Here is a 27,803-nt window from a genome sequence, read left to right as displayed (position 1 = left end):
GTCCCTGATCGTTCTTGCAGTTGAGTTTGCTTAGGGCACTTCCCAAATGAGCTCATGTTTGTAGATTGAAGGGAGCCCTAAATAAGAAGAAGCCTTCAGATAAAACATGAGCCTGTAAGTGGAGGCAGGTTAATCCCGGCCTCATTTCTAGGTTTTAAATTTCTGTAATCCATGCGATCCCTGGGCCTCCACCTACTCTGTGGGACTGATCTTGTGTCCCTCCCTGCTCGGCAGCCGAGCTCTGATCCCAGCAGAGACTCGATTTGATTTCAGAGCTGTGCTGGATCTGGGGCTGGTTAAAACTTAAAGAGAACAGAAGTCTGAACCACGGTCCTGCGGGTCCTGTTCGACAGCTCCGGGACGCGGCGTAGGGAGCCGGGGAGGGGGAATGTCGGACCGGGGACCGGGGCTCGGGACCCGTTCGGAGCCTTCCGGGCGGGGCCGGTCGGACGGTGGGGCCGGCCGTGGCTGGGGGGCGGAGCCGGGCCGGGGGGAGGCCGCGCAGCACTGGGGAGCGCGGGGCGGCGGGCGCAGCCGGGACGCGCACGGTACCGGGGGCAGAGGGGCCGGGACGCTCAAGGGCTTGGCGCGGTGAGTGCCGGCCTGGGGATGGGGTGGGGTGGGATGGGAAGTGCAGCAGGGCTCCCCCCGGGCCGCCACGTCCTCCGCGGCAGGGGTCTCGCCGGGGCCCGGGGCTCCGCCCAGCCCCAGGAGCTGACCGGTTGCTCCGGTCTCAGGGAGGTGGGGAGCTCCGACGGCAGCGTCGGTCCCGCTTGCTCCATCCACCGGTGACGGCTCCAGGCCCCGCGGGCCGAGCGAGCCCAGAGGCCATCGCGCAAGAGGCTGGGGGGGGGGGGGGGGGTCGATGGTGGCGAAGCAGCTCCCTGCGGGGCTCCACTGGGCTCCACTCAGTGCCTGGTGGTCTGGAATGAAGGTGCTGTATCTGTGAGGCACCCCTACATCGGATAAGGAGGTGCCTTCTAAGGCCACCCCTGCTGTGAGTGGAGCCCAGGGTGGCCCTCCAGGACCTCCAACTGCAGGGAGTGAGGGGAGGCAGAGCAACCCGGGGGCACGGGCAGACCCACGGGGGCTCCGGTGGGCACAAGTGGCTTGTGTTGAGCTCTCCAGATGGCTTTGGCAATGACGGATGCATGGACAGCCTCATTGAGGATGGGGATGTGGTTTTTGGCAGGATTTGTGGGCCAGGCAGCCCAAAGAGGAAGGGTGAGCTGTGATCAGGGAACAGGACAGCAGGTGCAGATGGAACCTCTTCTGCAGTTGTCCCCAGTGTCGAGCTGCAGCCAGGATCATCTGTGGATTTGGGGTTGGTCCTGGCACTAACCGGGCATCCATAGGGACAGGCTGAAGTCAGGATGCCTGAGGGTGATGGAGGATGCATTCTGAAGGATGCAGGGAGAAGAGATGGGTTTGTACAGCATCGCCCACCATCCAGGCTGAAGTGTGGGAATTGCCTGCTTATTTTGGCTGTAAAGGGTAAAACAATTTGGGACCCTGATGTTAAAGAAGGGAAGTTACAGCTGTTTCTCAGGTCAGTGTTGTGGCAGGTGGGTAAGGATGGAGGGTTAGCCCAGGGCAGCTGGGCTGCAACTGCAGCCACTGGAAGGGCAGTATCAGACCCGTTGCTACAAGCAGCCTGTCCTGGTTGTGTAAGGGATGAGAAAGTGAATGAAGGGGAGGAAATCACTTGCTTCCAGCTTCTGACCAAAACCAGGGCCTACTAGAAACACAGTGGCTCTTTCCAGTGGGAAACTGGCAGGTGCCTCTTCTGGCATCATGAGATGTGAGATAAGGGCGGGTGTTTTTTCCTCCTGTAATCAATGCTTTGTTTGGAGATGTTTGGAAATACCTCACGAGCGAGTTCCTCATTGTAGAGCAGCAGACGGGGTGCAAACAGCACTGGGGAAGGCAGCGGGGGCTCCATGTCGTGCCGTGGGAGGTGATGCAAAACATGTGGCTCCACCATTGAGCAACTTCCCATCAGCAGGGCACGTCCACGCCACCCGCCTGGCTGTGCCTGAGCACTGTCACACTCCTGTCACTTGCTGTGGTGAAAGGAAAGGGATTTGGCATCCTTGGTCAGCCCCTCGCAGGGAGGTGATGCTCTGTTCTTGTCTCTCAGGCATTGGCAGGGTGATGCCAGCTTGATCCAGAGCCATGTCCAGGTACCTGAAGCACTTCACAGTGGTGGGTGATGACCCAGTGCAGTGGAGTAATGACTATCAGAAATGGGAGGAAGAGGAGGAGGATGCTGGGGAGAAGCAGCCAGATTCGGAAATCAAGCTGGAGCCCACCAGGAGAGATGTCTCCTTCCAGGACATGATGAAAAAGCTCTTCAGCTCCCGCAGGTTTCAGGTGAGGCAGAACAAACCTGGGCTGAAGGGAGATGAGGGTGAGATCTGGCCAAAGGCACTTGTGATGAAACTGATGTGGGATGTAGCTCGTGAGCAGTCACAGTGCTGCAAGAGTGGCTGCTGCCTCTGAGCTGAGCTGTCCCATGGGAACACAGTGCTCCACAGCCGGTGCAGGTGTTTCCTGAGCAGTGACAAGCCTCAGTGCATGCTGCTCACAGCTCGAGCTCCCCAAGACACCCCCTATACCAAGCACTGGGCAATGGCTGGGCTTGGTGGGCACCCAGGAGGTTTTATGTGGGTGAGACTTCACAGGAATAAACCCACTGACCCGGGTCTGCAGGAGTGGAAGTGCTGGGTGGGAGCAGTAGAAAGCTCCATCAAGTACAACCAGCTGAACTGGGGACCCAGGGCATTGAGGCATGTTTAGCTGAAGGCTGTATTGGCTCCTCTTGCTGATCTGTCTGTGCTGGGTGGGGGTTTATATTGGTTCTTCTCCTCCAACAGATCTTGATTGTCTGTTTGGTCATCCTGGATGCCTTGTTGGTTCTCGGGGAATTGCTTATGGACTTGAAAATCATCCATCCGGACAAATATAATATAACCCCAAAGGTAAAATGCATGGTGATTTTGCTCTCTTTAGTGGTTGAAAGCCTACTAGATGGGATGACTGGGCAAAGCAGGACCTGGACTTTAAGCTGTGCCGAGGCAGCAGTTGCAGGCACACAGATGAAGGCCTCACCAAGACTTGTGTGACAGCCCCGCAGTATGCGGGACCAATCTGGCTCAGTTCATGCCATCCATGCAGCAGCCTTGTGTTTCCTTGGGCTGCAGGAGGGCTGAATCACTCTCACCACCCTTCTCTCAGTCATCTTCACACCTTCTGGTCCAGTCCACTGACAGCCACATGCTCTGGTTGTGCTTTAGAGCAGGAGGCCCCAGCCCTTCCCCTTGTACAGCCAAACCAGACATGCCCTCGCATGTAGGAGGTTTTCCAGGCTGCCCTGATCATGAGCATGCAGGAGGGTTTCCTGACCCTAAACTTGCACTGTCTTTTCCCAGGTTTTCCACTACCTCTCCCTTTCCATTTTAACTATCTTCCTGGTTGAGGTGGGGTTTAAAGTGTTCGTGTACCGCCGAGAGTTCTTTCACCACAAGTTTGAAGTGCTGGATGGGATCGTGGTCATTGTGTCCTTCATCCTCGATGTCGTCCTCATCTTCCGGGAGCATGAGTTCGAAGCTGTTGGGCTCCTGATCCTGCTGCGGCTGTGGCGAGTGGCCAGGATTATCAATGGTAGGTGTGAGCTTCCCCTGCTGTATGGGCTGGATTTGCTGACCTTTCCTGCATTACCTGGGCTCAGGTCTTTGTTTCCTTTTCAAAGTCATCTCCTGGACCCCATGGTCTTGCTCTCCCAGCAAACTCAGTTTCATCCATCTGGTTTTTGTTGCTGGAGCCTTAATTTGGGTGGAATTTCTTTGGAGCAGCAATAATCTGCTGCTTGTGTTGGTGTGATCCTTCAGTGATGGCCAGCTCTAGCATGGCAGCATCAGGCACATTCCCCTTAAAACAACCTATAATCTGCTCTTGCATCCTGGAGGGAATGGCTCATGTCTTAGGTTTGCATGGTAGGATCCTTTTGGTGATGTTTCAATAAGGGAACAGGGTAAAACCCTGCCTTCCTGAGTTGACTTTCATGGCAGAGTAGGTCTTGCTGCTCTGATGTTCTGCTGTGACTCTGTCATCCCCTGCAGGGATGCTGCAGGGAACGTCCTGATCCCACTCTGGATCTTTCTTACTTGGATTCAAAGGGTTTATCATAAAAAGAGGAATATAAATATCCCCAAATCAGACTTTACTGAGTCTGCTGTTGAAACTGTAATTGTTGCAAATAGATGTGAATTCAGATACTGCTGAAGGAAGTGGAGCTGGAAACATCTTCTCCCTTCTCGGGGAAGGAATTTTGGGAGTAAAAAAAAAATGTGGCAATGAGATTATCTCTAATTCCTGCATGAAAGCTCAGCCTAAGTGCTGTCCTGTGCCTACGAGTCCATTCTTGGTAAGTACTCTGCACTTGATGCAGCTCCAGGTCTTATTAGTTGGAATGAAAGGCAAGGATGGCTGGGGCTGTGTCCTTTGCCTGCAGCTCCCAGCTGATGTTTTCATGGGGAGAACATCCCTGATCAGCAGAAGTGTCCGGGAAGGGGGTAAGTGTGAAAGCAGCTTTTGTGGTTCTTTTTAGTTCTAGTGAAAGTCAGAGAGAAACTGAATTTGCATGCAGCTGCCTGACCTTGGAATCTTGGTGTCTTTTAACATGCCATTTTACAGCAGAAAACCAGTAGTGCATGTACAAGTAAATCCCCTTAATCCTGGGGTGCTCCTGGTTTCCTCCCAAAGCTTTTCACCATGCCCACTTGGAGGAACAGAGAGGACAAAGAAAACCTGCCCCAAGCTTTGGTGGTGTGTGTCTGAGCCCTGCACAGTTCATGGTTCACTGCCCATAGGGACCGGGTTACAGGCAGGTGTGGGACTGTTTGATGTTATCAGTGCAAATAAGCAGCATCACTGCTTTGTCTTGAGGGAGGAACCTCGAAGCCCAGCCTGTAGCACTGGAAACACCGCACGCTTCAGTGCCTGCCTCTGTGCACATTGTTCTGTCAGCAGCCGGAGGAGAGCTCCGCTCGGTAGGAAGAACGTGATGTTCTTGATGCTCTTACCAGGCTATTTTGGTTTTTCCCCCTCAGAAAAGGGTGGGAAGAAAATGTCTTTACTGCGGGAGCTGAGTTCACATGTAAGAACCTCACAGTATTTCAGTAGAGAAGTGACACCTCCACTGGAATGAACATACTCTTTGTGCAGCTGTGCAAGGTGAAGCCAAAACACCTTGAGGATGATGTGCTGTGTCCATGTCCTGTTCCACAGGGCCAGAGCAGTCAGCCCCAAGGGTGGACGAGCCTTGTGCCCAGGCTGTGCTGAGGACAAGGCTCCCCACTACATGAAACCAGCTAAAACACAGCCCCTTTTGAGTTTTGTTGTCAGCAAAGCTGCCCCCAGTTACATCCCCCCAGGCTGTGCCAAGGGAGCGAATTCAAATTGAGGATGTGAATGGCAGTATGATTAATTCAGCTCAGTGGCTGCCTCTTTCCAGCAGGGTATTGGTATCTGAATCCCTGGGGTGGCTAATTTCAAACCCTCCTCATTAAGAAAAGCACTTGGGAAGGGTGGTTTGGAGATGACAGAACCAGAGCACGAGAGGAACACATTTAACTCCTTGAGTACAGACCCAGTGTATTGTTAACCTCCTGCTCGGGGCTGTTTTGCATTGTAAAACGAATCCACTGTGAATTGTTTCACAGGAATCATTTTATCCGTGAAAACCCGCTCAGAACAACAATTGTCCAAGCTCAAGCAAATAAACCTGAAACTTGCCACAAAGGTTGAACAACTGGAACACAGCTGTGTCGAGAAGGTAAGAAAACACTTAATTTATATGAGGTTTACCTGCTGGCTGCTCCCCAGGGTGAGCTGCTGGGAACCTTTTGCAAGGTTGCTGCTCTCAGCTTAGTTTCCTCATCAGAAAGTTGTGGGGCTGAAAAGCCACAACCCTGCCTGTACTTCCCATAGCAGCTCCTCTTGCAAAGGGATGACGGCTGCCTCTGCCCTATCCTAGCGAGGTCATCCTGTTTTACAGCAGCTCAAGATACATTACAGCAGTGGGAAGATCTATGGGAACCTGCAAAACTGTTTTAAGGTAACAGCTCTATGAATAATTTGATTTTTGTCTCCTACAGGAGCAAGAAATTGAAAGGCTTAACAAGATACTAAAACAGCATGGACTCGTCAGCGAGGAAAAGTAGGCGGCTGGTTTTCCGAGATGGGAAATCTGCCCTGGAAAGTGCAGTGTTGAAATCTACCAGACTGACCTGCAAGGTTTTTGTGTGTCTTTGCTTTCTCTTGTATAAGTGTTTTCTATAAACATTTTCTATTTGACCACGTTTTGATTAGACCTTGGGATTGCAAAAACACTTTTGTGGAAAATTAATCCCGTGTCCTCCCACAACAGTGATTTCATAAGACCTTCCTTGCACAGCTGTACAGCCCAGACTGCAAAGTAATTTAATAAAGACACATCCTTACAAGCTACAAACACATGGAAGTACCACTTATTTGAAATAAGTTCATTTTTTTCCAGTGATAATGTTCTTTGTTTGTAACATCTTGTACAAACTGGCAGTGCCACTGATAAGAACCCAGGCTGAAAGGTCATTGCTTCCCGACAAGCTGACCATTCACCGCTGGTACATCTCTCCTGTGCCAACCATTCTTTTCATAGTGTTGGTAGTTTCCTCATTTCTGTTGCTGCTTCTGCCACTTTGATATTTATGTAAGGCTTGTTTCAAAAATACCAACACACCACTCCCGTAGTTGACAATCAAATCAGCACCAAAATAGAGGCCAGCACGTGCCATCTTACGTCAAACAGTGCCTTGTTCTCAGCAGCAGATCTGACTTCTGATACTGCATTCTCTCATCCCTGCTTCCATTTTAAGTGTCAGTTTGCAGCCGCTGAGCTACGAAGTTCTTTGTTTCCACAGCTCATAAATCAATGCATTAGAAGAACTGGAATATGTGAGAACAGATGTAGGTGAGTGCACTGCTGGGAACTGTGAAGACTCCAGAAAAGCCATTTAGAAAATGTGTTCTGAAGGACCAGGCTGGTGTTTGAACACTTTTCAGGTACTAGAAGGTCTCTGTGGAGAAACTGTTTCACAGTAGAAGATTCAGTAAGTGGGAATTCTGAAAGGTGTTGACTGTAGCAGGCATCTCCAGTTGATTTCAGCTGGAATGGCCATTGAGCTCTCCTGAAAGCATCACTTAACTGGTCAGATTTGTAAAGAAAGGTATAATTAATCAGTGGTTTGGGGAAAATAGCTAGAAATATGTGGCTTATTCATCTACAAAAATAGTTAGAGCCTTATCTAATAGCACATGATTACACAGAATAATGAAGCCTACTTTCCTTTAGAGCTGTCGCTTCCCCTCCTGCATCCACACTGCTCAGCAGAGCAGCCAATGCGCTGGGAGGCTGGTGGCTCTGCATGTGCTGACTGGGCAGCCAGAGCCACCAGCAAGTTCAGACTCAAGCTTTTTTCCTCCTGGCAGAGGTAGAATTGGGAACTTTCCACTTAATGTGGGGGTTTTTCTGCCCTAAAGCTTCCGCGAGCCCTCACAAGGATTCACCCTTTCTCTCCTGGGCCATTTTAACCCAGTAGGTTGACAATTCAGAAACAACTGATGCCTCTTCACAGTGACTGGATAAACCTCTCTTCTTTAGGAAATGAACTCCAAGTCAGAAAAAGCAGAAATGTGGTTTGTTTGAGGGGTTTTATGAATACTTACCTCAGACAAATGGGAAGAAAAAATCAAAGGGTAATTTGGCATTAATGGTGGGCCAGGCTTTATAGCCTGGCTCTGCAGGTAAAGAAACATCCGTGAAAACAACAGAACTGGTTATAGGAATAGTCCTTTCCCTTCCTGAGGGAAGCTGCAACGAAAATACAAATGGTCATTAGCTTCAGCCTTCTCTTTGTACAACTGCTTTGTTTGTGCTGGGTTATATTCTCAGCTGTTACTTGTAAAAAGTTTGTTTTTTCATATACAGCTCCATGTGTTTTCATGAATGACGTATAGTTTTTTATTGAAGTGTGTTTTGGCCAGTAGCCCACAGTTGTGTTTGAGTTGGAACAGAAACTGTTGGGTATAATAGAGTCTAATATGAAGTGCTACTTTTAGATAAAGAGATTAACTGGGTCACTGTTGCAGAGCTGATACCTAAGCAAAACAAGCCATTCTTTTTGTCTTAGGTCCTGTAATTGAATTACATACCTGCTTTAGTGTGGTGGTAGTGATCGTTGCTGTAACATTCACTATTCTGGCTTGTGGATTGACTAGGGATCCATATTTAGTCCACCTCACTTCTATTTCAAGTGATACCGGTATTTGGCATGAGCTCTGAAAAGTGTTATAAATTCTCTCATTGTCTGACTCATACAGAAACAGCCACATTAATTATTCATGTTATTAAACTGGCAGAATGCCCCCACAAAGCTGGCTCCAGGAGCTTCCCAGTACTCCTACACCATGCCTGTGCCCTGGGCTGCTGCTTCTGCAGGCAGCACAGGCATTGCAGCCTTGGCTCAGGGGTGTCCCAGCAGTTTCTCCATAGGTGACAAACTGACCCTGTAAACAGCACTTCAAGCAGGGCTGTGACTCTCAGTGATAGTGCTGAGCTGGCTCTTTTTAGTAGGAAGACTTATTTCAGCAGAAATCCTTAGCTCTGTCAGGGCAGAATTTTGAAGCCTACAATCTTAGGTATTTTTAGGTATTTCTTTGTGAACTGTCAAGTTTCTGGTTACAGAAATGATTCACTGTTTAGTTGCAAAAGCCTGTTAGAAATCTATATGCAAGCTGTTGCTGAGGGCATGCTGCCATTCAGCACGTGCCAAGCAGCACTGCCTGACACCAACAGCAGGATCTGTGCTGTTGGGAGGAGAAAGACTAGTACAGAGGATGTTAGGAATTAATGTAGTGTTTGGGTCACTCAAATATACTGTTTCTGTGCTTTAAAGGATTCTTGCTCTTACTCTAACCTGATATAAGCACCAAGGACAAGCACTGATTCTGTTACTTTGCTCTTTCAACCATACCTATTGTGCTTCATCCCCATCTGAAGAGCAAGAATCTAAACTGGCTAGAACTCATTCTGTACCTGACATGTTGTCCTGATTCATAACTGAGAAGCCTGGATAGCAGCTTGATTAAAGGTAAACCCTGTCTTCTAGAGCAAGAGCTAAACTCCTCATTTGTGACTATCCCACGAAGTCTTTCCTCCAGTTTGTCTCTGCATTTTTTTCCCTGTAGGTCCGTATTTTTCCCTGAGAAGCCCAGGCTGGTGCTGCAGTACATGTACAGGTAGAGGTCTCAGGAGGGAGGACAGCAAGAGTGAAGGGGACAGTGGTAGTGGTGTAACTTTCACCTGTTCTGAAATGTAGAGGTGAGTTATCGGCACCCAGTCGAGCACATCCTGGGCTTGAGAATTCCCAAATGAGGCCACGTAGTCAGGGAAGCTTTGTCCCTTCAGTAGATCCAGGAGGGCCTGAGTCAAAGGCTGGCATTTCATAGCTGCTGTCATTCTTCCAGGGAGAAAAAAAGAGATGCATTAAAGCAAAATCTATCAGTTTGGCACAGTAATAATTTCTCCTTGCTCTCATGCGCTGTTCAAGCCTTCTGGCTACAGCTGCTAATGTACACAATCTTTTCAAGAGAAAGACCCTTGTTAATTAAATGACATTTTTTATAATTAAATACTCCATTCCCAATACTCCTCCAGCTGTATAAATGTCCCAGGACCTGAAATAGATGCTAATGGAAAGGGCTGTCAGCAAGTTTAAAAGCACTAAATAATAAAAGAAATGGCCTCTTACCGTAACTTACAGCCTGATATCATGTTATAACCAAATAACACTGGGGCTCTGGCTCCCTGTGCCACCAGACAGTCCTGGGCAGATGTACTTTGCAGGATGGTAAGTTGACTGTATTTGTTAGTATTTTGAATGATGCCAGATGTAACACACGGTTAAAGGGAAATTCAATACTTGATGTATATCATGAAGAAAGAATCCTCAGTCATATCCTTAAAATATAGCTGAAAATGCTACAATAGCTCAAGACTCCTCTTACACTGCAAAGAAGCACTGGAGCGTACAAAGAAGGTCTGAATCTGTTTCACTAAACAGTCTCAGGAGATTGCAGTCAGGACTGAGTCATAAGCCACTTCTAAAATACAGCCCAAAAGCACACTTTTACACTGGGTAAAGAACAGATAATGTATTATAGATGCCCGTGCTAGAAAGTGTTTGTGAGGCTGGACCAGTGAAAGTGCTGCAGACAATTTCAACAGGGAAAGGATATCCTTGTGGCCGGAAGCCTGCTCTTACAGGCAGTCCAACAACATAACCAGGATTACCACTGAGAGGAACTGGTGTTGTATTTACCTGCAATGCAAACATACGGTATTAGTTCTCATCCTGTACTGAAATGGTTGGAAAACATAGAAATATTTCAGTTATTTTAGGATTATTAAGGATTGTTCAAGGATTGCCTTGAACAATGATAGTGGTAAGATGGTAACAGTAAGCTTGTAACAATTCTCTTAACATTGGTGCAGGCTTTTCTTTCACTGGATACAGTTATAGAGAGTCACAAGATGCATCTTCCAAATGTGAAAACCAGACTTTGGAGGCCATTATTGCCCACTTCTCCGTTGCTGCCTCATTCGTGTACCCAGAGCAGGTTATATTTTACCTTGCTGCTAACAACTGTTCCAATTCAAGTTTAATAAGTTTTGTAATTAAATGTCTTTCACCAAGTCACCCGTAACATCTCCAGCAGTTACCTGAGTAAAGCTGATTTCGAAGCTCTGCTCTATTGAAAGTGCTTCTTTGTTAATTGCCCCCAAGACAAAAGCACCAGCTGCTTCTATTATTTCTCCTGCATCTGTGTATGTAATGTGATAGCTCACCTGAAAATTCAACATTTTAGATATTAATTAGAATAAATACGTAAGAGGGTGAAACTAGAGAAGAGGAATTTAGAAGTATGCAAGTATTTTTTCTTTCTTCCTTGCTTAAGGAACACTCAAGTACACAGTAAAGATACGCTACAGCCTCTAAAGGCTGGAGCCTCTTCAAAACTGGCTTCTTGGAAAACCTCTTCTGAGCATAAGGCCAATGTTCATTTAAGGTTTAAAGCTGAGATGACGTGCACTGTGTGTTCCTCTGCCTCTGTCACCACTGTGCCTGAAGTCAACATCTCCCAAGCATATTGGAGAGTCTAAGCTCATTTTATTATCTGTTATGCCATATACACACAGTCATAATAGAAAAGGATTTCATCCTGTCTCCATGTTATGTTGCATATAGTTATTATTTTGTTGCAAAATACTCCCTTTTTCCCAAAGTCAGTGTTTCTCCTGTCACATTTGCTTGGGAGATGTCAAATACATGGAAACCATGCAAGGCCCTTCTCACATCTTTGCAGTTTGTGACTCAGAAGTGATTTGATGCATAGATGCTTTCCATCAAACATGAGGAGAAAAAGAACTGTCATACCTACCCCAAGAACTACATTTATGCACAGTTCATCCAAAATCATGGGGAGCCTGAGGACATCACTATCATTAAGTAAAGTCCGCGTTCCATTTAGAGACTGGACAGATACGGACTGGACAGAAATATTCACCTGAAAAGCAAATTCATGTCATTTCTGAGTATTGTGTAGAATTATTTTTGGCTTTTTTTGTATTGTATTTGTGACCCTTCTGGGTTCTGTCAACAGTCCTCTGAACAACTACTATATTACATTCTGGTACCGTATTTTTACTGTAAAGATTAAGGATAAAGTCCCTGTTCTGATGAAGTCAGTGAAAAAAGCTCCCACTGACTATAACCAAGTAAGAATTTTTCCCCCAGCTCTTCCCAGTAAGTTAGAAGGATACTCACCATCTGACTTGACTTGGGCACCTAGGGAAGAATAAAAGAGCACATTTAAATGACAGCAAACATGACTTAATACAAGGAGCAGCTAAGTAAAGCATTTAAGGCTTAACTGCTTTGCCAATTTAACTATCATTACAATAACTTTTATATCATGGAAGTTACTGGAAATACAATACGGTAGTGTGAAAACAATGGCTGCTCTTCATGGCTAGTAGGCAAAATCTTATAGTCCAATCCTCTACTTCCTCTGACAGTTACTGGAAAATGTCTTAGTGACTTCCATCAGTTTTCCCTCAGGCCTAGCTAGACTACATCCCCAACAAACATACAGTGCATTTGCCAAGTAGTAGATGAATCCAGTGTTTCCCTTGGACACTGTATTTGCAACTCAGAAACACTGGAGAAGTTTACTTGCATCAGAAAGGTGATGACTGTTATTGTGCCTCATAGCGTTTGACCCATTGAGGGCGTCAGAGAACATTGTTCCTACTGCAGCTCTGTGCAACAGCACTTGTAACTAACCGGAGACTGCCAGTTCAGGAAGTCTGCCAGGCTGTTCTTTCCCGAAGGAATAAAGAGGTTTTGTTGTGCCGCTCTGATAGTAATAAGTCCATAGCTTCACAGTACAATGAAATGAGAAGCAAGAATCCCTCTTGTAATACAGCACATGGACATGCACAGTTGCCCCACAGGAAAATTTCCACTGAAATTTCATGGAAGCACAGAAGTGTCAGCCCAAGGTCATCAGTCATATTTGTATCTACACCTTGAGGTATAGCTCAGCCATCAGAATGCCCCTGGGTCTGCTGGACAGGCCAGGGGAGAGAGCAGAGATTAAGTGCCACAATTACCAAGAGCTTCATATCCCTCAAGCTACCTGGCCTGGCAGTGAGTATGGGTTCATTATGATGGGGTTTCTGAAGGAACTGCTGTACCAGTCCTCTTACCGGGGGCTCCCCCGGGTTTCTGCCGTATCTTTTGCCAGCAGCTCCACCTGCTGGCACTGGAAGGGCTCCCTGCTCTGCCCTGTCCCCAGTACCAAGTCACTTTTCTGTTGTCATACCCCTCTTCAGCTCCCTTTGGGAAAGGGAGCTTCCTACAGACCATCTCCAGCATCTACTCAGCGCTCTCCAGTTCTTGCATCTGATCCTTCCTGAATGTCCAACGTACTTTGGACAGAATTCTGGCCTCTCCTGAGCTGGGCTGCTGTCACTGGCAAGCAGCACACGGGTTCTAGTGAGAAAGGGGAATTCACCTTTGAATTCAAAAACATTCATCTGCTTGGAGCTTGTCCTGAGGCAAGCTTGTTATTCCTGGTTCTACAGCCACCAAGAACGTCAATTCTGCATACACACAGAAACACTCAATGCCCTTCTGAGGCAGAGTTTTCTCTAACTCTTCCCCAGCAGGATGACCAAAAGCTGACATCTGTGTGCAACAAATGTGCTGATTTTAATGAGGTCCTCAATAAGCAGGAGAATGATCCCACCTGTGAGAACATGAACTATTTAAGGGGCTTTCCTTTCCTGTTGAAAGGGGATTTATTTCTACATGAGACATCATCCTCCGCTTCAAAAAGGAATGAAAAAGTAAGCTTAACTTTGAAAAATAACCACAGGCTGTATTTGGGAGTAGGCTGGATAAAAACAAATTTGCTCTCAGTGGGTTAAAAGGTCATGTTGTTGGAGGACTATAAAAGGAAGGCTCAGTATGCATGTACAATACCCTACTATTAAAAACTGAGGTGTGTAAGAAAGGTGTATCTATGCAGAGGATTAAACCTTACAAGTTCTTCTTTAAGTACAAAGGTTTCTCAGCTCGTTAAAGCTCAGACTTCTTATGCACTCTGGTAACAGGCTTCTTGGAAGAGCTTGAACAAGCACAAAAGCCTAAAGCTGCTGCCACTGCAGTAAGCACAAGCTCAGCAACAGGCTTGTCTCTTCAAGACCATTATTTTTGTTGGCCAAGCAGAGCACAGTAAATGCTTCTGCTACCAAAGCCTGAAGTAAAAACATTTCCCAAGGCTTTCTGTAGAAAAGTCCATTGCACAGGGAGGTGGTTTTTCCCAACCCAGTAAAGCACCATACTCTTTAGCAAATAGAATTGACTTAAATCTGTAGATACAAATGATGTATCAATGGTCAGCTGTATGACTGCTACAAATCATACTCACTGCTAAAATGCTGGAGTTGATGTAGAACAGCATACTAATTGCTTGAATGTTTTCGCATTTTTCCACACTTACTGATCTAATGCATTTTGTAGCCTGGTTTACTAAAAACCCTGGAAAAAAGTCACAAAGAATTACTGAAGGAAGTTAAAGTGTAATTATAAACACCAGAAATAAAAATCTAAGCACCTCAAGTATAAGTAAGTGTAAATCCTATTGCAGGTAAGGGTTTGTGTGAGCTATAAAGACTGATACTTTCTTAGATTCTGCCAAAGTGCTGAGACAAAACACTTTTTTAAGAAGCTTAATAAAAAGAAGCTTAATAAAAAAGCTTAATAAAAGCCAGCTGAAAATGTATTACTTCAGTTTTGAGATCTTATGAGATTTCTTCATTTCACAAGAGACTTCAGTTTTCTTACGGTCAGCATGATTGTTATGATACCATATTTAATAACAACAGTGGGGTTTGGAAACTGTGTGTTTGGTTGTGGCTTTTTCTTTTTCCCTCCCTCTCTGCAGAGGAGAAAAAAAAACTGTGTGAAAGATTAAAATGTAGAGCTCAAGCCTGCAAGTCTGCCTTGACTTGCATTCAGGCTGTGAAAGGAACCTCACTGTTGTAAGAGGGATCTTACAAAGGTTGCCCGGTTAGGTCTTGCTTTGTGTAATACCCTCTTCCCTCAGGGTGTCACCCTTGTGCTATTCTATTAAACCAGTTATGCCAAAGAGGATGTTTTATTGTTGGATAAACACCCCATTAACAAGATTCTCAAGGATTTACATATCTAACTTTGAATGTTTAACATAGATGCAACACAACTTCCAACCTATGCCTAAAAATAAACCCAGAGGAGTGGAAACATGAACAGTTTGTTCATGAATCCTTATCTGAATTTACATCTCTGTGTGTGCCAATTTACTGACTGATTAAGATCAAGTCAGAGCAGAACACTCTAAAGCAAACGAAACTTGAATTCAAATGCAGTTTCTAACCTGCAGGATTTTCATCAGAGCACCAAGAGGAGACCACAGGACTAGGCAGTCTCAGGAATGCATCCACTGTCTGTATAGGAACACCATACTGCCAAATAAAAGAATATATTCCAGTGTACAGGTATGCTTCAGTTCTAGTTCACTTTTTAAGTAAGCCAACACAAAATGCTACACTTCTTATTTTTACATTTCAAAATTTAAAGGCCAAGATAAAGTTTGTCTCTTCCAGAAGAACTGCATGTTTTTAAAAGCAGATGCAAACAATGCTTACTTCAATCTAACACTAATTGCATCAGATCATTATTTACCTGGTATCTGTAAGTTTCATTTGCGTCAGACAGATTCTGATCATCTGTGTTCATGTCCCAGCTCTCAGGCTCAGCACTGAACGTAGCACTTCCAAACTGCTTAAGCAATTGATCAAAATTCTCAGAAGTAGGAATTTCAGGGGAACTGAAGGTGAGTGCTTGTTCATCTGTCAAAACATTTTAAAGAATAGGAGAACTTTGGGGATAAAAGATACAGAAACAGCATTTAGTAACAATTTTTTTCCTTCTGGAGTCATTAAAAACTCAGCAATAGAAAAATATTAACACAGCTTTTCTCTAAGAAAAGCTTTCTATTTTATTTAAAAGAAAACCTAAGCAGTATCTCAACCCATTATTTCCCCCAGGTCCATGAAAGCACAAACGTAAGGAAAAGGGTAAGTCCCTTACTCTCAAAACCATGGTTTCTAGCAGCCTATGTTACAAAACAAAGACTTGTCAGTTAGTGTCTACAGATCCCATTGAAGTATTCAGATAATTTAATTCTGACTGTATGTTAGTTAAGAGAACACAGCACAGATAACTCCTTCCCAGCAAGTCACTTCTTCCCAAAGCTGGGCATAATGGATTTGTACCACTGGTGGCTATTACATAGTTACAGCAACTGATCAGGAAGGAGTTAGTTTCCCATAAGACAACTTTAAATATTATGATGATAAATTATTTAAAAACAAATAAACCCCACAAAACAGTTTATTTTTTTTTCCAACAGAGAAACTAAGAATTAGAGATGTTTTATCTTCACAGTTTCACAAGTGAAAGGATTACAACATAAGGACGGTGAACCTGCAGAATAACCAGTTTTTTGACAGGTTTAGTTAGTTCTAATTTTAGTCTGTTTCTGGTATCTAAAGAGCTTACAAAAATAACACCACAATGCTTAATATTAGCAACAGTTCTTACTTACAGTTTGTAGCATGAATGCAGAAAATACTGGGATTGACTTGGTCGATTAATTTAAATACTCTTTCTGGTGGATTTGCTTCAACATCAAGTGAATATATGGCAGCTTTCTGACTACACAGACGGCTGTCACCTCTGCAAGCAATAATAATAAAATCAGTGACCTACTTCAAGTGAGTATTGACCGTGTTTTCAAGTTCTTTTCATATATGTAGGCAGCATCAAAAAAAAGCACGAGATTACTGTTTTAACATAACGTACTGCAATTGTGTCTCCTTTGAAGGCTTATATTGTTTTTTACTGTGTGCTTAGTAATAAATAATAGAGAATTCTCCAACAGCTTTTATCTAGCAGTGGAAATTGAGCAGCAACATGAAGAAAGGTGGGAGACGGGAAAGGGGAGAACCTGACACTAATAATATTAGAGCTAAAATGAGAAGTTGGATGGGATCCATGTGGTGTGAGACACCACAAATTGCAGAGTGTCCCACACAGTATACACAGCTCAGAAGCACTCTTATTTATACAACACAAGTGGGAAGTATGACCTTTAGGGTGACATAATGGCATGTAGACAAAAAAAAAAGGTCAGTTTTGTGAATATTGGATTAATATTCACTTGGGGCAGGAAGTCCTACTTGAGATACACGTAAAAGAAATGGCAGAGACAGGAGGGTGAAATAACTCACTCCAGTCTAACAAAGTATTTGTAGATGTGCCATGGGCTCATCCACAGCAGCCCAGAACCGTGGCAGTGAATGTGCCAGTTCATACCCTGAAGAGCACTGGTGTGTCCTACATGCCGGAAATAAAAGATGGTGATTGCTGTGAAACTGGTGCTGGGGCAGGGTTAAAACAGTCAAGGAGAGATATTGAAGAAGTGAAATGCCTTTTAAGTATGGAGTTAAACTCTTCCATGAGGTAAAGCATTTGTTAGTAGCATTCACGTCCTAAATCAAATGCCCTTTCTCTGCTGTTTCTGAGGCCACATCGCCTCTTACTTGGGATCAGTCAAACCCTTTCAGTAACTAACACAATTACACTGATGTTTATAAATCTAGATGTAAATAATGAGATCCACAGTCCTTGCAGCCATTGAAAATCCCATGGATTTTCCTGTAAAAGAAACATTTCACACAAAAGACTTTGGGAAAAGAAACAGAACTTCATTTTATACATTTCTAGTTGACAAAGACAGAACAGTCACCCGAGACAATGAAACTGTCACTCAGGAAGGCGCTGATTAGACCTTTCTGATATCTATAAATGGGAATCAGTAGTCATTGTGTGCAAGAACAATAAGAACCCATGGTCTGGGATGACTGCTAATTCAAATTTCAAAGCACCAAGAATAAACCCCAGTGTTCACATTGACATGACTTATGCAGAAGGTGGGTTGAAGAGCTGTACTTTTTGTTCTGAAAAGTCACCAAGAGACTTTTTTACATTACAGATTTGAAGGAGCTTTCTTAACTCCTTTTTGAGGAGATGAAATTGGGTGAGAGTGGTTTCACAGAGACTGTAAATAGCAAAGAAATAATTATTGGCATTAACTTATTGATATAATGTTAGATTTCACTGTTTCTAATGTGACGGACTGGCAGTGAGGCAGCAGGTTGGGATGCTGACTTGTAAAATGAGGACCAGAACAATGCTCAAACTTGTTCATTAAGCCCTGAATTGATCAAGTTTCTATCTGATATCATAAACCATAATGAAAGAGGTTACTGATAAATTGCTGATGACTGAAGGGGGTGACCAGATGGTCCCATGGTATCAGCTTTAACTCCAGACACTGCATTGTATTGATTTAAGTTTAAAGATGTATTATTCTTGGCCCAACAGAAGGTATCACTACTTAAGTACCCATAAACAAGGGAAGAGAAGAAAAGCAAGGAGTATGAGTTCAGAAATGAGGGAATAAGTCAAAGAGAAACAGGTGGGAGGACAATTTGTTGTTCTACCTGGTTGGGGACAAAAGTTTTCAGGCCTAGTGCAGGAAGGACTGGTCAAAGGGTAGGCAGGAGTTAGAATGGAGAGGGAGAGTGGATAGGATTTGTTAATAGAGCCCTTACAGATGCATGCAGCAAATAAGATTTTACTTCACACAGCTGCTTATGCACTTACGTGACCACAGGAACTGAACAGGTAGTGAAGAGGCTGAAATCTGCTGCACTGCAATCAGGGTCACAGCAGCAATTCACATCACATTCTGCCACCAGCAGGTCACAAACACACAGCTTGGCAACTGAGGGGGGGGGAGAGATTGAAATTAGAACTGAAACTTTACACACTACAGCATGTTCCCCAACACTTCCATTCTTCACCTCGCCTTGTTTCTGACAATGGTCCAAAGTCTACATCCAAATTCATGTGCCTTTAAAAAGTCATTTTCTAAAGCTATCTTTTTTGCTACTTAGCAAATCTATGTGGGACACAAGAACAAAACCAAGGGCATACTAAAACCTGCTGCTGTGTTCCCTATGAAATCAAAAAAGCAATGTTATAGGAGTTTCAAAGGTATGAAAATATACCCAGCCCTGCAGAGGGGGGAAGAGATATAAACAAGACTCACTTCTTGCTTGTTCAGCTTATTGGGAAAACAAACAGAAAAGGAAACATTTTGATAGAGCAGTGAGATGTTTACAAGTATTGAGCATGTCCCAAGGTCCGGTAATATGTTTTCCCGATGTGCCAATGTAACCATAGTTGACTTTGTTGTTTCTCCTCTCTTTAGACACTGTGAAATATTGTAATAATAGAAAGTGCTACCAATACTGTAAGCTGGCTCGATAAAATACACTTGGCAACTTCTTAAACATTCTTGGGTTTTCAAGTTTATAAATTCAAACAACAGCTATTACTCTAATGAAGTGGGTTTGAGAGATGGTATTCTGTAATAAATACTGACTTAAGAACAACAGAGTGAAGAAAATGAAGCCCAGCTCTGTAGGGAAGACATTCAAACAACATTCATTTTCCTAACTAATGCTGCTTTTATTTTGACTCTTGCCCATTTCTTTATGGCCTCTCGGATGTTCTCTGACCATCTGAACAGTATCCAGGTATTTCCTGGAATCTCTGATGCTCTGACTGTTCCGTTCACTGAGTTTAGCACTGCAATCCTTAGCTCACCTCGTAAACAAGGTAAGTTTAAACACAGATGATTAGGTTGGGAGGTTGTATCTCTGAGATCAGAGATTTAAGTCTCTTTTTCCCTAAGGATGGGTACACACCGGGACATGTTTAATTTGGCAAGTAACCCAGGCAAGCTGAACACTTGGCAACAACACTGGGAAACCAAAAGTTAAAGTATACCTGCCGATTAGGAGACAGTAGGAAACCAAACAACGATCCGTCATCTATCTTGCCATAGCATCACTATGAACACACAGAGCTGGGGCCGAGTTCCGAGTCTTGGAGCAAACTGTGTGTGCCACCAGCTCAGTTGGGAGATCTCCAGCACACACAGGGTGAGCCTGGGTCCCCTCTGCCAGGCCAGGCTGTGCCCCATGGGCTCAGAGCAGGGTGCTGGGTGGGCAGGGGGACCTGTATCCTGGCCGTGCATGCCAGGATCAGCGTGCCCAGCGGCTGTGTAGCGGTACTGTAGGGTTGTAAACCTGCCTGAGGAAGCCCTGAGCCCCGCCTGGCCTGGGGTGCTGCTAGAGAGGGGTGCTCGGAGCACAACTGCAGCACAGCCCCGGTAAATCCCCACGGAGAAGCAGCTTTCCCTTGCCCGGCAATAGCCGCCGGTGCCGCGCAAAAGCCCTAAGGCACCCACCGTCCGTAACCGGAGCGGGCCCTCTGCGGGTCCGCGCCGGGACGGCCGTGCTGGTCTCCGGTGGCGCTCCGGGATCCTCCCTCGGCTCTGCTGCCCGGAGCGGCGGCGGGAGGAGGAGGAGGAGGAAGGCCCCGAACCCCAGCGCCGCCGCCATGACGGACGCTGCCGGCCGCCCCTAGCAACGGCGCGGTTGCCAGGGAGCGTGGGGCATCACGGGAAGCGTGAGTTCCCGCCCTCCCGGGGCATGACGGGAGGGTGTCTGAGGTAGTGGGGCTGGATGGGGACGGGGATGTGCGCTCTGGCGCCATGGCGGGTGGCGAGGGGAGGCTGGGTCGTGTTTGGCTCTTGCTTCCTGCCGCCCTCAGCTCCATTCGTCGCAGGGAGACCTGGGGTGAGGCGACACACTGAGCCTCTGCCTGGGTATGGCCTCCTGTGAGGCCACTCTGCTCACCTCAGGGCCGCCATCATGGCTGCCTCAAGCACCCACTTGTGCCACCCAGCCCTGTCAGAAGCCGCCCAGCGCGGCTGTAACTTGGGTGTCGGTGGCCCTCGGTGCTAAGCCAAGGGCAAGAGGAAAAGGCTTAAGTTGTAGCAACTGAAGCATTAGCCATGTATGCGGTTTGGGCAAAAGTTCTGCTGGAAAGCCATACGCAAAGGTGGGGAATGGCCGCTTGGGAGCTGTAAAATCTTACGTTTAGTGTATTTTTGCAACTTTTTAGTAATCTCAAGCCAATTTTTAAAGTCCATTTAATTTCTTTAGAAAATTCCATTTCTCCTTTTGAAAACAATTAATGTCCAGCGCATCTGTTTGTTCATCAGTCTTACCAGTAATCCTGCAGTATATACAGGTGTTTTTATGCTAACTTGTAAAAAATGAGCTAGAGAGCGACTGAATGATCACAGTTCTTTACGGCTATCTTACAAATACCAACATCCAGGCTTCAGTTCCAACCAAGAGATGACTTTTTAACCTTTGAAGTCTTGTGTTCTGCATTTCCTGCTCAAAAGCACCTCTACAACGTTTGTTCCTGCATCAGACTAACAAGTGCATTGTTACAGTGTGCCTTCTTTTTCTGATCAGGGTCGTTCCCGTCCTCTTGAAGGGAAGCGCTGAGAGCTGCAAGGCCACAAGAGGGCATGTTCTCTTTCACGTCGATCCACTTGACTGCTGCCCATGCAACTTCACGTCGACAGTGCGTATTTAGTACATTGATGTTCCAGATTCTGCTGAGAACTGAAATGATTCCACAAAGGCTTTGTCACCTTCACACTCTCCTCTTGCCGCACAAGAGCCCATTACTCACAAAGGAGTTGATGAGTTATGCAAGACAAACTGTTGTCTGCCTCACGCAGTACAAGGCTACCAAGGTCATTTGATACTATCAAAGAGCTGGTAACGTAAGATGGATTTGAAATAGCTCCGTATTACGTGGCGAAGTCCTGGAGTCATCCTTCTCTTTGGAAAGAAGACTTAATACTTCAAAGGTGACATGAAGGTGAGAATCCAGCATACTCCATTGTACCTCAGACATCTGTGTGCCTTATGTGTAGACAGTCTCACCTGGGTGTCCAGTCTGCATTCTTTCTGTTAAATATAACTTAAAGTTACTGTATTTGCCTTCTTCCTTGGGGAAGAAAACCCAGTGTGTTTAGTCTCTTTGTTTCTTTGCTGTTTCTGAGATTACAATGGAAACATTCATGCTTTTCCTTTCAGTAAGGTCTCCTCAATGATGTTACTACTGTTGGGTCTGGCTTTTTTCTCAGGCTTGAAGAGTAACAGTAACTTCAAGTACATTTCCATTTTGAAAAGAGACTGTAAAAATGGCATCAAGGGCTCCTTTTTCCTTCTCACTAAGGCTGTGCCAGTACTGGCTGCAGACATCAAATAGAGTCAGTGCCTATATTTGGAGGAAATCACGGGAATCTTTAAAAAGCAGTCTCTTTCCTGGTCCCAGAGCAGAGGAACATGTTACCTTTGCCAGTTTACTCAGATTTGCATATTCATAGCTGTGGTCAGGACAGATATTGATGCACTACCCTGAAAACTCTGATTTCTTTGCCCCTGCTTAATAACACACATAGGCACAGGTTATAGAAATCAGGCAAGGACCTGTTAGCAGCAGAGTAAGAAGACTTGCAGCTTCAAGAAGGAGTCCTTAGGCAGGTAACTGTCCCCTGAATAAAGGAGACTTGTTTTCCTGCCTGTTAAAAGGCAAGTGAAGCTCTTTACTTTTGTCACTATGAAGTGACTGAAGTTTCCGCATCCTCTTGCTTAAGGGAAAGTAAAAAATAGATTTGGGAGTTTTACTTCTAGCAGCTGTGGGGCTTTTCTCCACTTCCAAGGGAGAGGGAAGCCTGCAGGAGGGAGCAGTCTGAGTGTGTGGCTGTGCTCTCCTTCACTGCCCCTTGAGATCAGACTCTCATCTCTCTGGGTGAAGCTGACTTGGGGGCTTACAGTCCCTTGGACTTCTTGACTAATCTCCCATACTATGACTATGTATGGTCAGTTGACAAGGATGAGGATGTTTCTCCTCTGTAGAAGTCCTGCACATTTGGAAATCTGGAATTTGGTTTGGAGGCTTGGAGGGAGAGTGGTGCTTAGTTTATGGTTTATCATTGTTGGTTGTATTCTGTCTTCTATATAACACGTTCAACTGCAGCATCATGAGATGAGCTCATTAATATTAAAGCACCCCTACTTGTTAGTTTAAATGTTTAATGCATTTAAACTGAGTAAAAAGGGCCGTTGACAATGCACAAGGGAAAATATAATGTAATACATTCTGTTTTGCATCCAGAATTACTTTGCAAAGCTGATGGTGCGCAAGGGACCAGCCTCCTTGATGAAAACCAAGCCTTGCTGAAAGCACAGATTGCACCCTGAATGCATGTGGGCAGGAGCTGGATGAATAAGAGGTATTATTTCTTACTGCATCTACCATTGAAATAGAATAGAACTGGGCAACTGTTCAATAGCAAAGTATAATTAATCTGGTTTCCTAATGATTGTTTTCCCCATAGCAAGTTAGGGCTTTACTCAGACCAACAATTCACCTAAAATTCATTTCCAGTAGTACTTGTAAAAGAAGAACAGGATTAACATAGTAGTCACTTCAGTTTCCTCTTTATTAATGTTTAAGTGACTAATTCTAAATTCCTTAACTGTAGGAAGAGATAGTTCAATAAAGGCATGATATCTACCCAGATATATGCACACATAAACAAAATGTATTAAGTCTTTCAGAATGTAACATTAAAAAAATAGATTAAAAAAAAACCAAACAAAATATGCTTTTGTCATTAAAAAAACAAGGGAAGACAAAAGCCAAGTATAAGAAAAACCTTTTGAAAAGTTCCACCATCACAAAAGCACCCTTGTGTTAAGACTTCTGAAGCAGGTTCCAAAGAGCAAACTCCGCAGAGGGTGGGACAAGATTGGGACATTGCTAAATACTGCATGTTCTCCATCACAGAGATCCTGATTTATCCCATCAACATGTGGGCATTAATAATTAAAAAGGGTACTGTGATGCTCACAGGGGAGGTCCTACAAAATGGAAATTCGAGCAGTTGAAGATGCAGTTGATTGCTGTCTATGAAAAAACATTTGAAGGGATTTACTGTAGCACTATTTTAGTCATATATTAAGGAGCAAGATTTTGATGTGCATTTAAGCACTGTAGAGTGGCATTTGCAATCCAAATGTGGCAGGATCAAGTCTTGTCAAGCACCATAAAAGCAGGGTAAGTAACTGATTGTAAGCACAAATAAAACTAACACAGATGTCCTTTATGAAATGCTAGGACTATGCAAACCACATTAGGTATGTTTCAGTTTCTCTCATCCAAGCTTATTTAATAATTCAGTTAAATGTTATTTTTAACTCTATAACTTTGACCACAGTCCTCACCTTTTAAAATTACTTGAAATTTAAATAATTACTTTAACACATCTAAAACTATTGCAGTTTCTCAGAACAAGTCACTCGAGTTTTCAGAACAGTGCACCAGTATCTGTCCTGAATATAGCTACAAATATGAGAATCTAAGTGAGTAAACTGGCAAAGTCCACGTGCTTTTGTGCAGTGACAGAAATTCTACCCATGGACACATATAATTTTGGTTAGACAGCTTAATTTTATTTTTTTTGACATTTAAACTAGTTCAGAATTAGCTCAATAAGCAGAGTCTTCATAAACAATGATGGATGAGGTGTTCAAGCTATTTGTGGGCTCTTTCTGAACACACCATATACAAGGCTTTTAACTGCTCAGGTTTTAGTGTTAGGAGGTTTTTAGTACTAAAAAATGCTCAACAGAGTTACTGTCATGAAGGAGTTAGGAATTCTCTAGGAAGTGGAATTCCTAGAGAAGTAATTCCTGTTACTTTAAACGTTTAAAATGAGGATAAAATCCTAAGAGGAGCAGTTTTGTATGTGTGTTACTTGATCTAAATATGTATTTTCAGCATGGTGCCATTCAAAACAATTTTACCACTGACCAAAAGTTAGAGTCACCATTACACTGCAGTATTCTGTGTTTTATAGAGAAAGTGGATGACTTGGTTGAGATTCTAAAGGAACCGAGGGAGAAACTGATAAGCAAAACAAACCAGCGCTCCATAACAGCTGGGATTTGGGAGGTCCTTGTTCCCATCCTGAGATGGTGATCTTCTGACTCAGCATCTCCTCCTATCTCTTCCATGTGAAGTCTGGCATCACCCTTTCACATTAGTTTTCTATTTGGTTTTAACTGTGCTGTCTTGAACTTCTTCATCTTTTCAAGGCAAACATGAGTTTTGCTCCATGACAGATGACTTTAAAAACTCAAGCAGACAAGCATTTTTAATTAGAGTCAAACCAAAGTCAAATCAGGCTGAAATAAACTGCATTCTGGTCTAGCACAACATTAGCCCTTAAATAAATAGCGAGAAGCCTGGGCTGCCTCTGTACAGCAGATGGCATTACAGGTAATATTTATCATACTCCAATCCCAAGGCTAAGATAGCAGGGAGGGAGCATTGACGTCAGCTACAAGTGAATCAGTCTTAATACAAGCTGAAAAACTGCTTGTGCCTTCCACAGTTGAGTACATTGCACAGCACTTCTGCTTAGAGTTCCCCATTGCATTTATTGGTCTGAGCAAGCCTAGCAGGAAGAGTTCATTTTGTTTTGCAGCTTAACTGAACTGATGGAAGTGGATCTTGGACTTTGAGGTGGGAAGATTCCACCCAGCTGCAGTAACCAGGGGAATGCCCTTTGCCCCAGTTTTTGTGCCAAATTTGTGCATTTGAGAATTTTAAACAAATATCACTTGGCAGGATATTGACCCTCAGGGTACAAGAATAATGCAGAGTGAGGCTGCAGGAGGGCATGTCCTGAGAGGGATTTATGGGAGACCTATCAGGACTCGTACTGAACAGTGGGGAAACCCAAATGTCCTGTTTCATTTCCAGCGGTTGTTCTTCGTCTCATGGGAGCTAAGTGAGCTGAATGAAAACCAACAGCAGTTTTGCATCTGGGCACAGTGTGAGTGAAAGACTACAGTGCAGGAGTGAAAGAGTTCAGCAGTGGTCACTAATTCTCATACAGATGATGCCACCTTCCTCGTGTCTGGGTGCTGAGCAGGGATTGAGGAGCATGAGCTGGCATGGGAGCCCTTACTGAAACATGGGGCTGTGCTCTACCAAGTGTGTTTGACAGCCTTGTGCTCACACTGAGTTTCCCAACCCATGGCTGACTGGCAAAGCAGTACAGAGAGTGTCCCATCCAGCTCCGGGAAACACCCCATGCTTCCAACCAAACCTGGGTTCTCTGTGGCTCAACACAGTGTGCACCCAGCCACTGCAGGACACATCACCCTGTGCTAACCACAGCTGCCCAGCACAGCACAAGCTGTTAACGAAAATGGGGGTGAGGCCAGGCTGGACTTATCCTAGAAGGGAACTGGACAAGAAGGTGGAAGAATGAGAGCGAGAGGAGGGAAAGAATGACTCTGTGGAGGAAACTCTTGACAATATGTGCTTCCCTTTCCTGCTAGTGATACAGGAGGGGTGAGGCAGCAATGCTTGTGGTGGAGGAGAGCCACCTTGCCAGTGCTGTTTGTCATCTCACACACCCTGATGGGCCTTGGCAGCAGCACACCCTTATCTCCAATGCGCTGGCAAATTTGTCTGGGCAGTGGGTTCCCAGCTCACCGAGGCCTGGGCTGCTCTTTGTGTTCACTGCACGCTCCTTCTCCACATTAATTAATTTGGTAGTAAGTCTGGATACCACTTCAGCTTTAGATGGAAAATCTTCATGCATTGCTTAAGCCTTTTGTGGCTTAAAGGGAATATTGTCTCTGTCAGGACGCACAGCAACTGAAATGCCTCCTGTCTCTTGGTGCTGTTATAATGACGGTGCTGGGCCGGGTCTGTGAGTGTGTCGCTGCTCTTCCTTTCACTGGAGTCAGCCTGAGGTTCAGGTTTCACACCTGCCTCTGCTTTATTTATGCCTATTGTGTTATATTTACATATCTCGGGTTATGGAATGCGGCAGCAGCCTCCTCAGGAAGCATTAAGTGAATTCGCATGTGTTGTGCAGTGACCTGCTGGGGACTTCCCAAGGGACAAGCCCTTTCCTTGTCCACAAGCAGCACAGAGGAGCTGCAGAAGACAAGGAATTGGGTTTCTTTTTGAGTGCAAGTGGGTGTATAAAGCCGTCATGCCTTGAAGTTGTTGGTGTCTTTGAAGTTGTGCAGGGGGACACTGGAAAGTTGTGTTGTTGCCTTTGGATCATGCTCACCTGCAATTACCATGATGTTCGTGGGTTTTGTGTTGATGACTGTGTGCTGAGGGTTTTGTTAGGCATTTCACATCCCTGCCCCAAAACATTCTCCAGTTTCATGGATTTCCACAGAAGCCACACAAACATCACATGCCGCAGTGAGCTGGCGCTGTCCCTCACTGCATCCACGGGGGGGGGAACAGGACTTGTCCTTTAAAATTAAGGTTTTTGTGCGGTGTGACTCACATCACCTGCCTCAACAGCCAGAAAACACAAGTGGCCACTGAGGCCCTTCGAGTTATTTGCAACGCGCCAGACACGTGGCCCGGGCTGGGCATGGAGGGCCGGTATCTGTGTTAGGTGCAGCCCCATTCACCCCGCTGTATTGTTAATGGTTACTGGTAAAGCCGCAGCGAGCCAGGAAGCTCCCCTGTCCCGGTGCGGAGCGTGGCCCCGGTTACCGGGAAGGGAAAGGGCAAAGACCGCGATGCCGCGAGGGCTGCCGGGAGCTGCGCGGTGTTATTGTCCCGCAGCATGCAAATGAGACGCGGCCCCCAGCCAATGAGAGAGGTCGTCGGCTGTGGCGCAAGCGCGTTGGGGAGGGGCGGGGCTGACCTCGCCGTCAAGCCCGCTCCGCCGAGCGGCGGGGCCTCAGCACGCGCGGCCAAGATGGCGGCTGCGGGCGGCGGGCGGCGCAGCGGGCACGGCCGGCTCTGACCGGGCCGCCCCACGGCGCGGCGGGAGGGCGTACGGAGGCCTCCGCGGGGCAGTGCCGGCCGGCAGGGGAGTAGGCAGAGCCCCCCTTCGGGGGGGGGGGAGGAGGAGGAGGGATTGTGTGCGGAAGGAGGGGGCCGCTGCCGGCGAGCCCGGCCGTGAGGGGCCGGCGAGCGGGGCGTGAGGGCGGGAGCCTGCCCGGAGGGGTGAGGCAGTCCGCGGTGGGGGGA

General features: G+C 45.6%; 2 protein-coding genes and 1 long non-coding RNA gene across 8 annotated transcripts; 2 read left to right on the top strand and 1 right to left on the bottom strand.

The window, feature by feature from the left end:
- The first annotated feature begins 464 nt into the window (after window positions 1–464).
- HVCN1 (hydrogen voltage gated channel 1) lies at window positions 465–6,514 on the top strand. Of its 2 annotated transcripts, none has more exons than XM_062614299.1 (6): window positions 465–591; window positions 2,141–2,373; window positions 2,877–2,981; window positions 3,432–3,663; window positions 5,724–5,836; window positions 6,159–6,514. In XM_062614299.1, exons 2-6 carry the CDS (start codon window positions 2,176–2,178, stop codon window positions 6,222–6,224), a joined length of 714 nt encoding a protein of 237 aa, XP_062470283.1. In that variant the 5' UTR covers window positions 465–591; window positions 2,141–2,175; the 3' UTR covers window positions 6,225–6,514. The 2 variants fall into 2 exon arrangements, with proteins under 2 accessions (XP_062470283.1, XP_062470292.1); XM_062614308.1 differs by having other exon boundaries at window positions 491–548.
- Window positions 6,446–20,330, bottom strand: TCTN1 (tectonic family member 1). 3 transcript variants are annotated; one of them, XM_062614179.1, is made up of 15 exons: window positions 20,095–20,325; window positions 18,441–18,561; window positions 16,318–16,448; window positions 15,393–15,559; window positions 15,085–15,172; window positions 14,098–14,207; window positions 11,928–11,948; window positions 11,542–11,667; window positions 10,823–10,948; window positions 10,339–10,421; window positions 9,852–9,992; window positions 9,404–9,560; window positions 8,254–8,379; window positions 7,768–7,912; window positions 6,446–7,246 (listed from the first exon to the last, which is right to left on the bottom strand). In XM_062614179.1, the coding sequence occupies exons 1-14, from the start codon at window positions 20,246–20,248 to the stop codon at window positions 7,769–7,771; spliced, it is 1,695 nt and encodes a 564-aa protein (XP_062470163.1). In that variant the 5' UTR covers window positions 20,249–20,325; the 3' UTR covers window positions 6,446–7,246; window position 7,768. The 3 variants fall into 3 exon arrangements, with proteins under 3 accessions (XP_062470163.1, XP_062470173.1, XP_062470180.1); XM_062614189.1 differs by having other exon boundaries at window positions 6,446–7,229; XM_062614196.1 differs by lacking the exon at window positions 8,254–8,379 and having other exon boundaries at window positions 20,095–20,330.
- LOC134161480 (uncharacterized) lies at window positions 8,624–25,927 on the top strand. Of its 3 annotated transcripts, XR_009963993.1 has the most exons (6): window positions 8,624–9,191; window positions 9,289–9,421; window positions 15,091–16,486; window positions 21,176–21,984; window positions 22,893–23,010; window positions 24,640–25,927. It is a non-coding gene; the product is annotated as an uncharacterized LOC134161480 (long non-coding RNA). The 3 variants fall into 3 exon arrangements; XR_009963992.1 differs by lacking the exons at window positions 21,176–21,984; window positions 22,893–23,010; window positions 24,640–25,927 and adding an exon at window positions 19,171–20,098; XR_009963994.1 differs by lacking the exons at window positions 21,176–21,984; window positions 22,893–23,010; window positions 24,640–25,927 and adding an exon at window positions 19,051–19,160.
- Window positions 25,928–27,803: the final 1,876 nt, after the last annotated feature.

This window comes from Pezoporus occidentalis, unplaced genomic scaffold (assembly GCF_034315485.1).
Source record: "Pezoporus occidentalis ecotype Australia unplaced genomic scaffold, CSIRO_AGI_Poc_V1 ctg102, whole genome shotgun sequence".
Classification (NCBI taxonomy): Eukaryota; Metazoa; Chordata; class Aves; order Psittaciformes; family Psittacidae; genus Pezoporus; species Pezoporus occidentalis.
This window is presented reverse-complemented; position numbering and strand designations above follow the sequence as displayed.